General features: G+C 41.5%; 1 protein-coding gene across 2 annotated transcripts; it reads right to left on the bottom strand.

Annotated features, from left to right (window-relative positions):
• Positions 1-1,376: 1,376 nt before the first annotated feature.
• Positions 1,377-14,314, bottom strand: n4bp2 (NEDD4 binding protein 2). 2 transcript variants are annotated; one of them, XM_040024295.1, is made up of 16 exons: positions 13,883-14,314; positions 12,212-13,205; positions 10,875-10,999; positions 10,312-10,400; positions 10,015-10,091; positions 9,755-9,895; positions 6,814-9,467; positions 6,288-6,373; positions 5,802-5,847; positions 5,412-5,635; positions 5,186-5,310; positions 4,954-5,080; positions 3,627-3,800; positions 3,321-3,489; positions 2,480-2,603; positions 1,377-2,393 (listed from the first exon to the last, which is right to left on the bottom strand). In XM_040024295.1, the coding sequence occupies exons 1-16, from the start codon at positions 14,121-14,123 to the stop codon at positions 2,348-2,350; spliced, it is 5,442 nt and encodes a 1,813-aa protein (XP_039880229.1). In that variant the 5' UTR covers positions 14,124-14,314; the 3' UTR covers positions 1,377-2,347. The 2 variants fall into 2 exon arrangements, with proteins under 2 accessions (XP_039880229.1, XP_039880228.1); XM_040024294.1 differs by having other exon boundaries at positions 3,627-3,803; positions 13,883-14,313.
• Positions 14,315-14,344: the final 30 nt, after the last annotated feature.

Genomic DNA, 14,344 nt, shown 5'->3' on the forward strand with positions numbered 1-14,344 from the left:
AATCAAAGATGTTTATTTACTTGCAACACCTGTTTCCAAAAAAAGATGTGTTATGAGTAAATTGACAGAACCCAATTATCTGACACTTTTTTTTATACATTTACATGAAAATAGTTCAAAGACAACCTATAAACTTGTCTTTGTTGTTTTCTTTATGCCACTTCAAAATTAGTTGGCATTATTACTTAAAAAGAAACAGAAACAGTGGCAACAAAGACTAAAAACTTGTTTTATGCTTTAAAGAAAAAGAGAAGGTAACATAAACCCCACAGGTAATTAGGTTAATTGGCATTAGCTTAGTAACATGACCTGTTACACCATGACCTTTCACTGATGTGAGGCTGCTGGTTCCCCTAACAAGGTCCCCTCAATTCACAGTTACATAGAGCACAGAAGGGATAATCCTACTCTTTATACTGACCTAATGTAGATGTGACAGTAATGATTTAATCAGGAATGAGTAATGTAATTAAGTAATGTTGATTACTTAATTACACCTCCCCCCCAATTGCTTGTGATTTGTTGGGACTGGGTTAAGATAGGGGAGGTTCAGAGGATAGGCGGGGAGGAGGGTTTGCTCATGAAAAGGGGCAGTGAATGTATAAAAATCACTGTCGTTCATAATGTATAGAGTTAACTTGTCTTTGATTTTATAACGTATGTGTGGAGAAGAACAAAAAAGATGCTGAGAAGTTCATGACTGAAAAGTGTGTAGAGAAATGGTTTAACAAAAATGTTTTGTAAATTTATCAAGAATTTGGGGATTTCACAATTTAAATACATGATATGATGAAAACATTCAGAGCATTTGGGGAAATCTTTGTACACGAGGCACTAGGTTAAAAACTCACAGCACTAAATGGCCACAATCTTCAGCCAAGTTTTTTTTTTTAGTTGAAATTACTGCAAGGACTCAGATATTTCTGTCTCTACAAACAAAACTTTAAAAATTACCATAAAAACAACTAAAAATAATAATAAAAGGAAAAAAAAAATCAGAATTTGAACTCGTCTTTGAAAATCATGCACACAGACTGAAGAGGAGCAGGACCACCTGGCATGTTATCTGTGCACCGATCAAAAGCACACATACAGGATAGCATGAGCAGTTTGCACATGTGTGAAAACAGCACTGTTGCTAAACTATATAGAAGCATTGTGAAGGAAAAAAAGCATAGTGCGTAAGTTTATTTAAGCAAGATAATACCACACCACATACTGCATTTATTTATAGCAGGTTTGCTCTGTAATAACAAACTGAAGGTGCTCAACTAGCCTGACTGTAACTGTAAAATATAGTTTACATATTAGAGATCTTTTATATTTTTAACTTATTCAAAAACGATAAATGTAAATCACTCACACAAAAGCACAGAAATATTAAACTGTAAGTTTTATTCCACAATACCATGTCTTCTTTAAAAAACACAAACCACCAAATACAAAAATACAATCTTCTTTATAATTTATGTGGTCTCAACAATATGTACATTCGGTAAAAGCCGTCAACACTATTGTTACACATTATCTGAAAAATATTATAGAGAAGCTATTTTAAAACTACAAAACTAGAATTCGAACCATTACAGTACAGCTGCTGCAAAATATGGCACAATGTTTAAAAAAAAAACTACAAGGAAAAGCACTGGAAACAATCTTTAAACTTAGAGTTCATCACCTGAGTGTCAATATATTAGCAGCAAAACATTGTTGCTTGGACTTGCGCAAGAGTAAATGAAGAGCACTGGGTTGCAGAAGCAGCTGCTGAGGCAAAAAAAAAAAAAGAGTGATTTCTGCAGAAATCACAGTGAACGTTCTTCAAACTGCTCAATGACACCACACACTCTCTTTCCTTCTGAGCACTGGGCTTCACGAAAAAAAGCATCAAATTATTAAACTGTGTAAATATTTTTGTCATATCACTTAAAACCCTGGAGAGAAACCTCCAAGCAGACAGCATGCCATCAGGTTTGAAATAAAGCATTATAAAACACTTACATGTTTAAACAATTAACAACTTAATTGAAATGGAGATTTTTAATCTTTAAAAAGATTTCTTAAAAATACACACTATAAAACAATTAAATATAAAATATGCACACAATCCGTCTTTACAAACACAGCGTTTCACACCATAAACACGGGAGAAAAACTCGAAAGGGAGAGCGAGTGAGTACATATCAAAAAAAAAAATAAAAAAAGGCTGAGACAAGACTGATGGTGGCGGAGAATCATACTAAATAAACGGTAACAGTTGTATTGTGGCGTCGTAGAAGTGGAAGGTGAGAGATAAAGAGAGTGTTGTCCTCCATAGCAGCTTCAGTCTGAACACAATAAACGGATTCTTTCACTTCAAAGAGACCAACACAAGACCCGGCTTTGGCTCAGTGAACCTGAGAGATGCAGAGATACGAGAAAATGTGGGTGAAGATGAACATGTAAAGCATGCAACATGTCTTGAGTGTGCGTGCGTGCATACCTGTAGTGTTTGTTAGTGAGGTAGTCTATAACAGCGGGACGGATGCGTGCCACGCCCCCCTGGCTGCGGTTCCCTCTTCCTGTGATGACAGAGAGCTGAGGTCGGCACAGACCCTGCTCACACTCTACGCCGAAAGAGGCCAAAGAAGAAGAAACACAAGCAGAAAGTTACAGTTTACAGCAGTAATAACGAACGCAAACTCTGAAGGGGGCATGGAGTAACTGCGCTTTCTAACAAGCTGCGTGGTCAGTGTCCTGCTGGGTAATGATGTACACCACCGGCGCTTGTCCCTGGTTAGCGCCTGGACTCGAAGCAATATCCAATCACTTTCACACATTCAGTTCAGAACATCTCAACTTCTTCTTTTCTTCGTTACAAACCGAGTAAACTGTAGTACAGGTGTCAAGTCTTTTTTAAAGTAAAAGCGATTTTCAGACATGGAATATGTAACTTTGCTGGGGGGGGGGGTTTACACATGGCAGCCACCACACTTGTGTGATCTTTACCACCTGGTGACTGAGAGAAAGGCAGACATGAGACGGGGGCTGTGATAATATATGTACGTACTACAGAGGCTGCAGAGCTCGCTAACATGTTTCTCCTTGTACTGCTGCAGCTGTTACACTTTTCTGATAACATTTCATTCAGACTTGGGCTCTGTTGCAATGTTACTCCGTCCAATAATGAGGTCAGTGGGGAGAGGGTTTCACCTAAATGTCCCCGCATGGGATTATTCTGACATGAGTGACGCGTTCAGTTGCCACAGATTAACATTAAGGAATTTGTGAAAAGGGCATCTGTAACAAGCTACTGCTTACTGAATAGATAATAGTTTAAGCACCTTTGGTTTTGTCCAGTAAGACCTGAGCCAGATGTTCCAGGGCCTCATTGACATGTAACCCATGGAGGTCCAGGATATTGCTGGGCAGCAGCGATGAGTTGACCCTCTCAAAAATCTGAACTGCTGCACGGTGATTAGCCTCACGCATACGCTGGCCATGGAGGTGCCCCTGAAAAAGCAGAAAGAAAAACAAATTGAAATAAAAAGACACAAATATATTTATTTAATTAGATGGCAGTGACATGCTACACATTCAAAAACAGTAATAATAAAATGTTGTGCTTCGTGTTGTGCTCAGTCACTCACCTGCTGTGCGTAAAATGAGGCCACTTCTTTGCGTCCCTGCTTGTAGGCCTCTGCAGCCTTAGCAAAGCTCTCGAGCTGTCGGCTCCTCTGCAGTCTGGCCTCGGCCCTGAAGTCTTCATAATCTGGATCTTCTGTATCCTGATAATTGGGTACGGCTGATTCCACGGCCCTCTGCTTCTGACAAATTAAAAGAGCAGAGTGATCAAGACACACTTAAGCGTGTGGAAAATTAAAGGCGACTAACTGTCAGCTGTCTGCATTTGCTCAGATATGATGTTGTACTGCAGGTAAACCTATTCTATACATTATTTCTTTCTATTTTTCTGGGAAAATGGGAAACAGGTGCAGCGATTTATTGGAACACATGGAAACATAGATGGAAATGCAGTTTATAAGTCAAAAGAAAGTCAGTATGTGTATGACAACCTTTACCTCCAGACCTATGCCAGGTCTTTGCTGGATATTTTTTTCCTATTTTTTAAGGACATGACTGTCGATTACTGTTCAATCTGAAGTAGATAGTTTTTAAAGCCAACACCTGTTCTTTTTTTTCTACTTGTGCAGTTTCTTCAGTTTTTTTTTTATTTTTATTTTTATTTATTTTTTTTGGGGGGGGGAATAAAATGCAAACCAATTCCATAATATAAGTTTTCAGCTGGTAAAAAAAAAAGAAAACATTTTTTGCCAATGGAACTGTTATCTTTGGCATTTTATGTAAATTTTACTAAAGATATGAAAACAAATTACGTGTTCTGCTAATAATAACATGCAAAATTTAAAATGGATTATTTGCCAAGTTGTCTTATGTGTTATGGTTTCTCCTTTTTTAAGCCTTTTTTACACTTCAATGATTCATAGTACAGTCTTCAGTGGCTTAACAAACCAAAAAAACATTCCTTTGAAAATGATTATGTACAAGGACTGGACTGAAAATGAGAGAAAAGGTAGCCAATGTTAAAAGAAAACCCTGGAAAGGCCTCCAGAAAGTCTGGAGAGCTACTGTTCAAGAGCACTTTAAATAAATTAGAAAAAAAAGGTCTGGCTGCTACGAGGCAAAGAAATGACTGGTGGCTCAAGACTTTTGCACAGTACTTCTACAAGTTGAATCTCACAATTCAACTTGTCTGTATTGTAAAATGATAATTGTAGAGATGTTGCAATAAAACAGAAAGAGATTTCTCTGACATCCAAATATGGAAAATACAAGCTAAAAAGATCGAGACTAATTAAACAGTTCATGTTTTCCCACCTGTGAAACAGATCTAATGTATACTGTACATGTGTTCAGTTCTCCGTTGTTTTCATTCTCTGCCTGTGTTGTGAATACCTTTTCCCTCTCCTTGCTGGCTGGTCTGTGGTGGTCAGAGCGAGGAGCTTCTGGAGCAACTACAGTCTTCACAGGCTCCTCGTTCAGCAGAGAACGAAGAAACAATTCTGCCTCCGTGAGGCTGTAACTAAACAAACACACACACACACAAAGAAAAAGACACATTAGCCACTAAAATCAGTACACCAACTAATGTTTAGAGGACTATAAAAAGTTACAGTTGTTTTCTCACTTGTGGTCCCTGAAAATGTCCTGCAGAAAATGCCTGTCAATGGTGGGGAAGAGGGCATACAGCTGCTTCTCTTTCAAAAGCGCGGCTCCGTTACGTTGGTCAAGGTCTGCACGACTTTTTCTGGTCTAAAAGAGAGCGTTGGACTTTAAGAAAAGGATATCAAAGCAGAACAAGATCATTAAATAAAATCTAAAGAATCTGCAGGTGCAGTAGGCATGCGCGTTACCTTCTCTAAGTTGTTCTGCAAAGCCTGTTCTTCTTCCATAATCTCTCTAAGAGAGACAAGCGGACGGGAGGCATTCCAGTGATCCATGATTGGCATCGGACCGCGAGGCTCTGGGTGGCTGCCCGTTGACGTGTACTCATCCATGCTGATCAAGACGTTTGCTGACTGCGTCTGGTCTCGCGACCCGGTTTTTCCCGTCTGTGAATCACCCCAGTGTACCGAACCTAACAATCCAGAAAAACTGTTAAGTCTGTGCATGTTCACAGACTTAACAGTTCACTGCATATGCACTGTCAGCATGTGTATTGTATTCAACAGAGTATTAATCATATGCTGAACAGATTATTCCTGAATGTCATTTAAGAGTATTTTGGTGTGTATTAAACTTACTTTCCTGAAGCAGGTGAAAGGAAAGAGCCGCTTGTCTTTGACTTTCCTGAAAAACACAAATTATACATGAACGCACAATAAATTACAACAGAGTAAGGACATGAACATAAGGCCCGCAGGCCAGAACTGACCTGTCAAAGAATAAAGCCCAGTGTACAACAAAATATGAGGTTATCAATTTTGGACTTCTAACGATTTCTATTTTATTTGTTTTACACCTTTTCCTGATGATAAAGACCTCCCCCATAGCCATTAATTCTATATCAGTGTAGTTAAGAAACAGATAAACAATTAAATAAAAAAAGGCTGTTGAAATGACTTTTTTTTTATCTTATATTACCGTATCTCGAGAATTAAATGTGTAGTTAAACATCTTTACACAGACAGAAAGTGGAGTTTCACTTGTCTGGCCCATTTAAGATTAAAGCAGGCTGTTGACATCTCGGTATTAGACCTAATGCAGGAGAAACAGTAGTTTAAACTCACTTGGATGGTTTCCTTCCACTTCTGGTGGAGCAGCTTAGCAAGGTTCAAGTCCATCTGCACTGCATAGTCATTTGCAGAGCACGAACCTGAATAAAAATCAAGCAGGACATATACAATCATGTCAGTTTGGAGTAGCAGAGAAGAATAAAAATACCACTAAAGGCATCAGTTGGATCAGTTACCAGAGTACGAAACACTGTATCAAACTGCAGAACCAGAGAGCGACAGGAACACTTTTGTAAAAAAAGAGAAACGTGACATCACACCCAGATTAACAGAACACCTGTTTGGAGCTGCAAAAGAGTTTTCTATGATTATTTTACAGTTACTTTACTCCTTTTTGGTGTATACAGCTGAATGAAACAGCATCAATGCAATTTAAGAGGCCATCTCTAAACCACATGCTTTTACTGCATCTGTAAGAATAATGATATAACGCCCCTCTTCACCCTGGCTTCATCCATGACCAATCACAATAAGGCTTTAAGTTTGACATTTCTTGGTTGAAAACCTGTGTGTTAGTTACCTGGGTCTACTCCCACAGGGCCAAATAGTTCAGTTAACTGCAGTGCCAGCTCAGTGGGTAGTTTCAGCTCCACGCTCTGAATATCCAGGTGATGTCGGCCTCGTGTCTCCTCTCCCCTCTGCTTTTCCTCTCTCTCCAGCTCCTCCAGCTCAGCCCACAGCAGTCGGTTCATCTCTTCCATGTTGGCAATCTCGTCCTCAATCTTAGCCCCTGACATTTCAATTATTGCATTATCTGAGCTCCCACCCCAAGCTCCTCTTTCCTGGTCAGACTCTGATATTGCTTTGGGTTCAGCGCTGTCACTTCTCTCTCTTTCCTTTACTGATTCGGGAACACTGAGATCTGTTTCAGGGGCTTTTTCTGAATCTGGGATTGCATCAGGATGGTTTGTAACCAGAACAGCTGCTCCTCCAGAATCGGACACATCTATATTATTTTGGCTCTCTTCTGATTCACTGACTGTCACACTGGTTGATTGCTGGGTCTCCACCTCAAGCATAAATGGCTTTTCCTTTGGCCAATCTTCAGGATGATCTTCATCCAACATATTAGGATATGAACTGCTTTCTACAGCCTGACAGGAAGCAGCACACAGATCAGATGTGTCGTTGATGTGAGCTTGACCATCCTCCTCTTCGCCATCTTCATCTCTAAAGAACCTTTCTCCAGAGTCCAGCAGCAGGTTGGTGGTCCACTCTATGTCCTGACTGCACTTGTCATACAGGTCTTCTAAAGTGTCAAAGCTAACGAGCCTAAAATGACGACTGAGAACACGCAGGCTCTCGAGCCGGTTTTGAGTCAACCCGAGCTCTTTTTCCTCCAACTGTGTGCCTTTCTCATGCACCACACGGTAGGGTACCTCTCTGTGGCCAGATGGGTGAACTGCATCTGCTGCACACACAGCAGAGGAGAGCTCTGGCACAAAACGAGAAGAGTCGCCATACAGGACTCTGATGTCACCAGTGGCCACAGAGTCGGCTGAATCATCGGGGTTGGTTTGACGATTGAGACGCCAAAGAAGGGCAAAGTCTTGAGGTTCTGTCTGGGTGAAGCAGCCAGTATCTGCCAGAGGTGGCTGCAGGGATGCCTCCGATTTAGACAGATCCAAGTTTGGTTTAAGATCAAGAGTAGTGTTCGCATTAAACTTGGTTTCACCAGCTGAGCCACTATGGCAAGAGTCTGAGTTTTGAGCTGTGGAGTTGGGACAATCTACGGACAGGGGGCAGTTTTGAGTGAAGGTGAGTGCGAGTTTGCACTGCTTCCCTGACCTACGACCCTGACGCAGTTTTCCCTCCTGACCACCTCCGATGGAGGGGCTGCTTTCTGTTTCCACAGAGCCTTCACACACAGGACTCTGACACATTTCACTCATATATGTACAATCAGCCTCTGCGGCAGTCTCTCGGTCATTCTCAGTGCATTTACTCATATCCACATGAGGAGTGGCCTCATCTTCAGTACTGTGGCTTCCTGTATCACTGTTACATACATTTGACTCTAAAGTTTTGGAACTGTATAACAAATCTGTGGCAAGAGCTGAAGTTGGATTTTCTTTATTGGCTGAATTTAGGTCTGCAGTCTCTGGCTCCGTAGTATTCCTTTCCTCTTCATTAGGTCCTTCGTTCTCGATTTTAAATCCATCTGAATCATCAATTCTTGATTCCTGGCCAATACAAGAGGCGGCAGCCTTCCAGTCTAACACACAGTCTGGTAAATCACCTCTGCTGACATTAATTGTGTTCTTGTTTCGTTTTCTCTCTTTACTGTTAGATCTGCTGCTGTGGGATTCCTCAGAGCTTCCATCTGCCTCATCCTCTCTCTCGGATCCTTCTCCAGAACTCAGAGAAAGGAAGGGAGAGTGGGAAGAGCAGGTTGAAACTGTGGCTACGCCAGTCTGGATGAGATCAAGAAGCTTCTGAACCTCAGTTACATCCGGACCTGGCTGTGCTGGCTGTGCTCTTATTGCTTTTTCATAAACACTGGCTTCTTGACATGCGTCTTCATCTTCCCTTCCATGTACCTCATATCTTTCTCTTTTTCTTGCCTCCCGCTGCATTAGAGGCCCTTCACATGGCCAGTCTCCCACAAAGTTCATCGTTTTAGGCGTGACCTTCTCTTCTTCGTACCTCACCACCTCGAATCTTTTTACTTTCTCCTCTCTTATCATTTCTTTCACCTTTGTCATGCTGTCTACTTGGTTAGTGTCTTTCACCAGATCTGCAGGCTCCATCCTCCTGCTTGGTCTTTCTCTCTTCACTCTCTGTCCAATAGACTCAGCGAAAGCCACAGGAATTTCATCCCCACACTGGTCTTCATTCATCACAGATTCTACAATACAGTCTGGCATTCTCTGCTCTAATACCGGGTGATTTCGCTCTAACTGAGCATCTAGCTCAGAGTCTAATTCCCCCAAATTCATATCATCATTTTCATCAGAAGCTTCCAGGCTGTCTGTAGGTTTTTCTCCAAGGTGTAAGTTGAGAGACTCAGTGGATTCGGGGCTGCCTTCTCTGGGCATTCCCACGTCTCCAGAAAAACCAACAGACGACACATCTGGGAGAGAGGAAAAGCGCTGAGAGGTGGATGTCTGACATCCTTCAGCTAATCTGGGCTGACCTACAAGGTCAGGACAAGGTGCTTCAGAAGATGCGAGCCTAAAGGCACAAAAAAAGATACGCAGGCATGGTCAGACGTTTACATACATTTATCATGGGCATGAATGTCTGGTAATTTTGGCCTTTTAATTATTTCTTTCAATCAGTCTTTTCCCAGAAAGGAATGATTGTACAGCATGCATCTTTAAAGACTTTAAAAATCAAGAACTGAGTGCACAAGTTTACATTTATTTAAGATTTTCTCTAAAACTCACACACAAGCTCAAATATACACATATAACATAATTTCTCAGGTATATGAAATGGTAATTTTGAGTGAAACTCACTGTGAGATTCTGTTTTGCAGAAGAACCTGTCGTTTCCGTTCAGGCATCTGTGAACCCATGATGGACTGGACTGTGACGAAGCGCTCATATCCTTCAAGCATGCGGCGGACTGTGTCCACGTGTACGTTATGTGTAGTACGCCTGCACAGACCACCAAAAAAAGCAAAGCTGAAGGGATGAAATTTTTTCAAGCAACATTTTCAAAAAATCCGTTTCTACACTGAAACCATAGGCTGCTGTAATTCCTCTGTTACGCTCACCTCACCAGTTCTTTGGGTTTATGTTTCCACCAGGTGTCTGGCTCTTTGAACAGTACCTTATAGTCATGTTTTAGCGCCTAGGAAAGATTAAGGGAAAATCTTTTTGTGTAGTTCATAACCAGTTTATGCATACTTCAATATCCAGCCACTTATTATAATAACTACACCCTCAATGTTCAGTTTGCCTCTAGATTAAACTGGACTGCATGTCTGAAAACACATATAGTAAGCAAAAATACGTTCTTAAAAGCCTTTGCCCATTTGCAATGTTGTCTCTTAAGTTTACTGATGACTGACCTGTGCAACATATGGTTTCATCTCCCAGCCCTGCATGTTGGTATTATCAATGATGATGGGATTATTCCCCTTCTCAAAAGCCTCCTTAGCTGTGGGACAAGAATAAGGGAGATAAGCCACAATGTGATTCTTCCAATAGTACAACAGAAGCTGAAAAAGCATAAAGCAATCAATAACAGAGACTTGCTATCACTGTGTGTGTGTGTGTGTGTGTGTGTGTGTGTGTGTGTGTGTGTGTGTGTGTGTGTTCCTGTCTAGTTATCTTTGTGAGGACCAAAATCTGCATTCTACTATACTTGTGAGAACCAACGGTCACTTGTGAGGACACACTCACCGGTCCTCACAAGTTTGAAGGCCTTTTTGAGGCTCAAAATGTGGTTTTAGTGTCAGGGTTACAATTAGGTTATGGTTAGGTTTAGGGTAAGGCATTCATTTTTAATGGTTAGGGTTAGGGTAAGGGGCTAGGGAAACCATTATGTCAATGAAGGTCCTCACTAAGATAGCTGAACGGTTAATGGTGTAGTGTGTGTGTGTGTGTGTGTGTGTGTGTGTCTGTTGTTTACCTCGTTTATGGTTCCACTCATGGGCCTCCCCCAGGACAGTGGGGTCAAAATTATATTCTCCATTGTGAGTGAAATAATCGTCGGTGCTTAGTACAACCCCACCAGGGTTGTTCTGTAGCAAGGCTCTGCAAAGACACAATGAAGTGTAAATGCAACACAGCTGCTGATTACTGTAGCAGAAATCATCGACTCCTCCGGAACAGGGGTTGCTGAAGTGTTGCTTAGATTGTGTCTCTGCTGTTTCAACATAATACCGGCTTTGTTGTAAACTAGTGGTGAATCATTCCTCTGTTGACCAGTAATCTTTTTTTATATTTAGATAATGTGAACATTTTATCATGTTGGTTTTCACTCTGTAACAGAGTCTCTTCCCTGTCTTTAATACATCCAACACAAGGTTGCAACATACTATGCAACTAATGGAAACAGGCTAAAGTTGTGAAAGATTTCCAATATTTCCTACAGTGCTTGAGCAACAGTTCTCCAGACTTTCTGAAGATCTTTCAAATCAGTTGCTTTTTCACTCATCATTATACCGAACCATTTTTTAGAGGAATATTTTTGCTACTAAAAACTCTGACCTATGAATCATCCGAGCATGAAAATGGGTGTTGTGTTTATTAATAACAGATGCTTTAGCAAAGAAGCTATTTTAAATTGTATCATTAGGCTCTGTGCTACCAGCAGCCTGATCCTAGCCTTTAACAAGCCTGGAGAACTAATTCTGAAGTAACAAAACTACAAGAAAGCTTGCCTAAGAGACCAGGCTGTCTTGGAGAAGAAAAGTGGTCATAAAAAAAATGCTACATTTCAAGTTCCCGAGAACAGAACAAACTCTGTTTTTGGCTTAAAAACTGCATTTCAGTTTGCATGTTTGAATAAATTGCTGCACCCATTTCCATTTTCAAAGCAAAATGGACAAATGAGTGGTGGCTCAAGACTTTTGTACAGTGCTATGTTTAAATTATATGTCAGTAATTTAACAAAAAATATTTTATCTTTTCTGGTATTTTTTTTAAGCTATTTAAATTCCACTGTTAAAGTATTATTTGTAGCACTTTGTAGTAAAATATAAAGAGAAAAAGTAAGATAAACAAGGCAGCAGAATCTAAGTTTTGCATATATATGTATGAAACAAGGAAAAATTACTATGCAACATCTTGTTTTTGTGTGTTGTAAAAATAGAAACCCCACAATTAGTTGCTAAAAGCTCAAATCTTACCAGCCAAGTTATCTAAACTGAGCACCTTATTGGCTGATTTAAAAATTGGTTTTCAGAAAAACCTCCTGTTGAACAGCTGTTACTATTACTTTTTAGGCCATCAAAACATTCCTACCTTGCCAAGGTGGATTTGCCAGACCCCGGAGCGCCCCGCAGGAGCACAAGCACCTTCCCTTCCAAACGAAGCCTGCTGTTGCGGGCAGGAAGCTGTGGGGGAGCAGGCTGGGCCCAAGACTTTGGAATAGTAGCAGAAGGTTTGAGAGGTGCTTGAGAGAGAGGGCCATGAATCAGATAGGGGGCAGACCAATATGAATGTGTGTGAGCCACGGGGGTAATAAAGGTTGGCATCTGGTTTCCATGCATACGAGGAGAAAACACTGGTGCCTCCAGGTTCCAGTGTTTTGGAACCTGGTCGAGCTGCTCCGGATTCACCGTGTTCATCTTGGATCTCGCTCCTCTGTCAGATTGCATGGCCCCAGCGCTCTCTGAAAGGGTGTGTGTCAGGTCTTCCTTTTTATACACCTGGAAAGCAGAGGGACGCCCTGAAGCTGCCAGGTCCAAGGCAGGTTTTTGGGTGTTTCCAGATGTTTCTGTTGTCAGGTGTCTGAAATCCAATACAGGTTGCTGCCCTTCTGTGTTCTTTTGTTCCCATGTGCTGAGCTGGTCGAGTGGAGAAGAAGCTCCAGATTTATGCTCTATGAAATGTCCTTCAGGGCCAAGCCGCTCAGCAGAGGGCTCTCGAGATCCATGGTCCAAGCTGGACTGAAGCAACTCAGGGAGAGCTTGCTGAGGAAGTGGTGGTGGACAGAAAGAAGAAGAAAGCGATGCACCAGAAGATAAATATTTGCTGCTCTGGTGCTCCTCACCAACATCATGTTGCGCAGCTAGTGTCTCTAGCTCTTGATCAATCAGCAGGTCAAGCTCTTCTGTCAGCAGGTTTGAGCAGGGAGGAGAGGAAGGCTTCTGTGAGGGTTTTGAGGGTTCAGAAAAGTGCTGTGGGGCAAGCAAGGCTGCAGCAGTGCGCTCAAAGCCAGAAACAGAGGGTGGGGCAGGGACTGTGTCTTCAGCAGCCACAGAAAGTTCCAAGAGGGAGTCCATTGCATGTTCAACTATGACACAAAAAGACAGATAAGAGAAGCAGAACATTTTCCTGCACAATTGAAATGTGTTAAAACAGCACTCAATATCTGAGTGCCATTTTAACACATTAAATGACTTATACAGAGCAAAGTAAAACCACTGATTTATTTACTCACTATAGAGTATAATCTATGGATCAACCACACCATAGAAAACGGGTGATTTGTTACTTGGTAGCTATGAATCCATAAGTTTGCCCTTCAGTGACTTTACATGCTCAGAATGTCAGAAGAGCATAAGCAGACCAGGCTGTCAGAGGTTTATAAGGAGACTCGTCCGAAACAAATCTGGATTTTTTTTCTGATTTTAGACCTTAGACAGGTGAAGCTGTTACACACAGAGTCACAGATGTTGGGTAAATCATTTGCTGGACAGCTTGCATCTTTAAGTTGGATCCTTGCCCATCCCTTGCACCTCTGCTCCTGGACTATTTAAGGTGCGACTTTATCCAAATTACAAAATACAAATTACAAAATGACTGATGGTAGTCTTTGTGCCTTTGTATTGTTATATGTCGGTCTTGATCTGCACTACAAAGCATAGTAAAACGCCTCAGTACTATCAGAAATGCATGACTAAGAAGCTCCACAGCTAACTGGTTAGTCAAGTTACAACATATTTCCCTTTCCCAAAAGTGACACGTTACCTTTGAAGTCACACTCGGAGAGCACGATGTAAATAACTTCGGGGTCCAGGTGTGAGAACATCTCCTGCATGCTTCTGACGATCTCATCTTTGACGGTATTGGGTGGAAAGTTGCTGGACATACCACCGCCGTATCCCTGCTGTAGTGGGTAGCCCGTGTTCTGACCGAGGTTTCCCCGCTCATTTGCACCGCCGTCGGGGAGCCTGCCCGGACTCTGGCCATTTTTCTTTCTCCGAGGCATTCCGTTGGTCACCAGCTGCTCTCATTGGCAGCTAACAGAGCTAACCAAGTAGCCTATGACCTACAGGAGGACGGTTCAAAGCTGAAAACATGTTGTAGCTCCAAAGTGCAAAAACTCTGTAATGCTATCTAATAGCAGTACGAACAACAACACAATTGTACCGGAAGCAACCCACCGGAAGTCAAGAGGGTAACTTCAAAATAATAGTCTGTTTCTCAGTA

Source organism: Simochromis diagramma, unplaced genomic scaffold, assembly GCF_900408965.1.
Source record: "Simochromis diagramma unplaced genomic scaffold, fSimDia1.1 OVJJ01000302.1, whole genome shotgun sequence".
In the NCBI taxonomy this organism is placed as follows: domain Eukaryota; kingdom Metazoa; phylum Chordata; class Actinopteri; order Cichliformes; family Cichlidae; genus Simochromis; species Simochromis diagramma.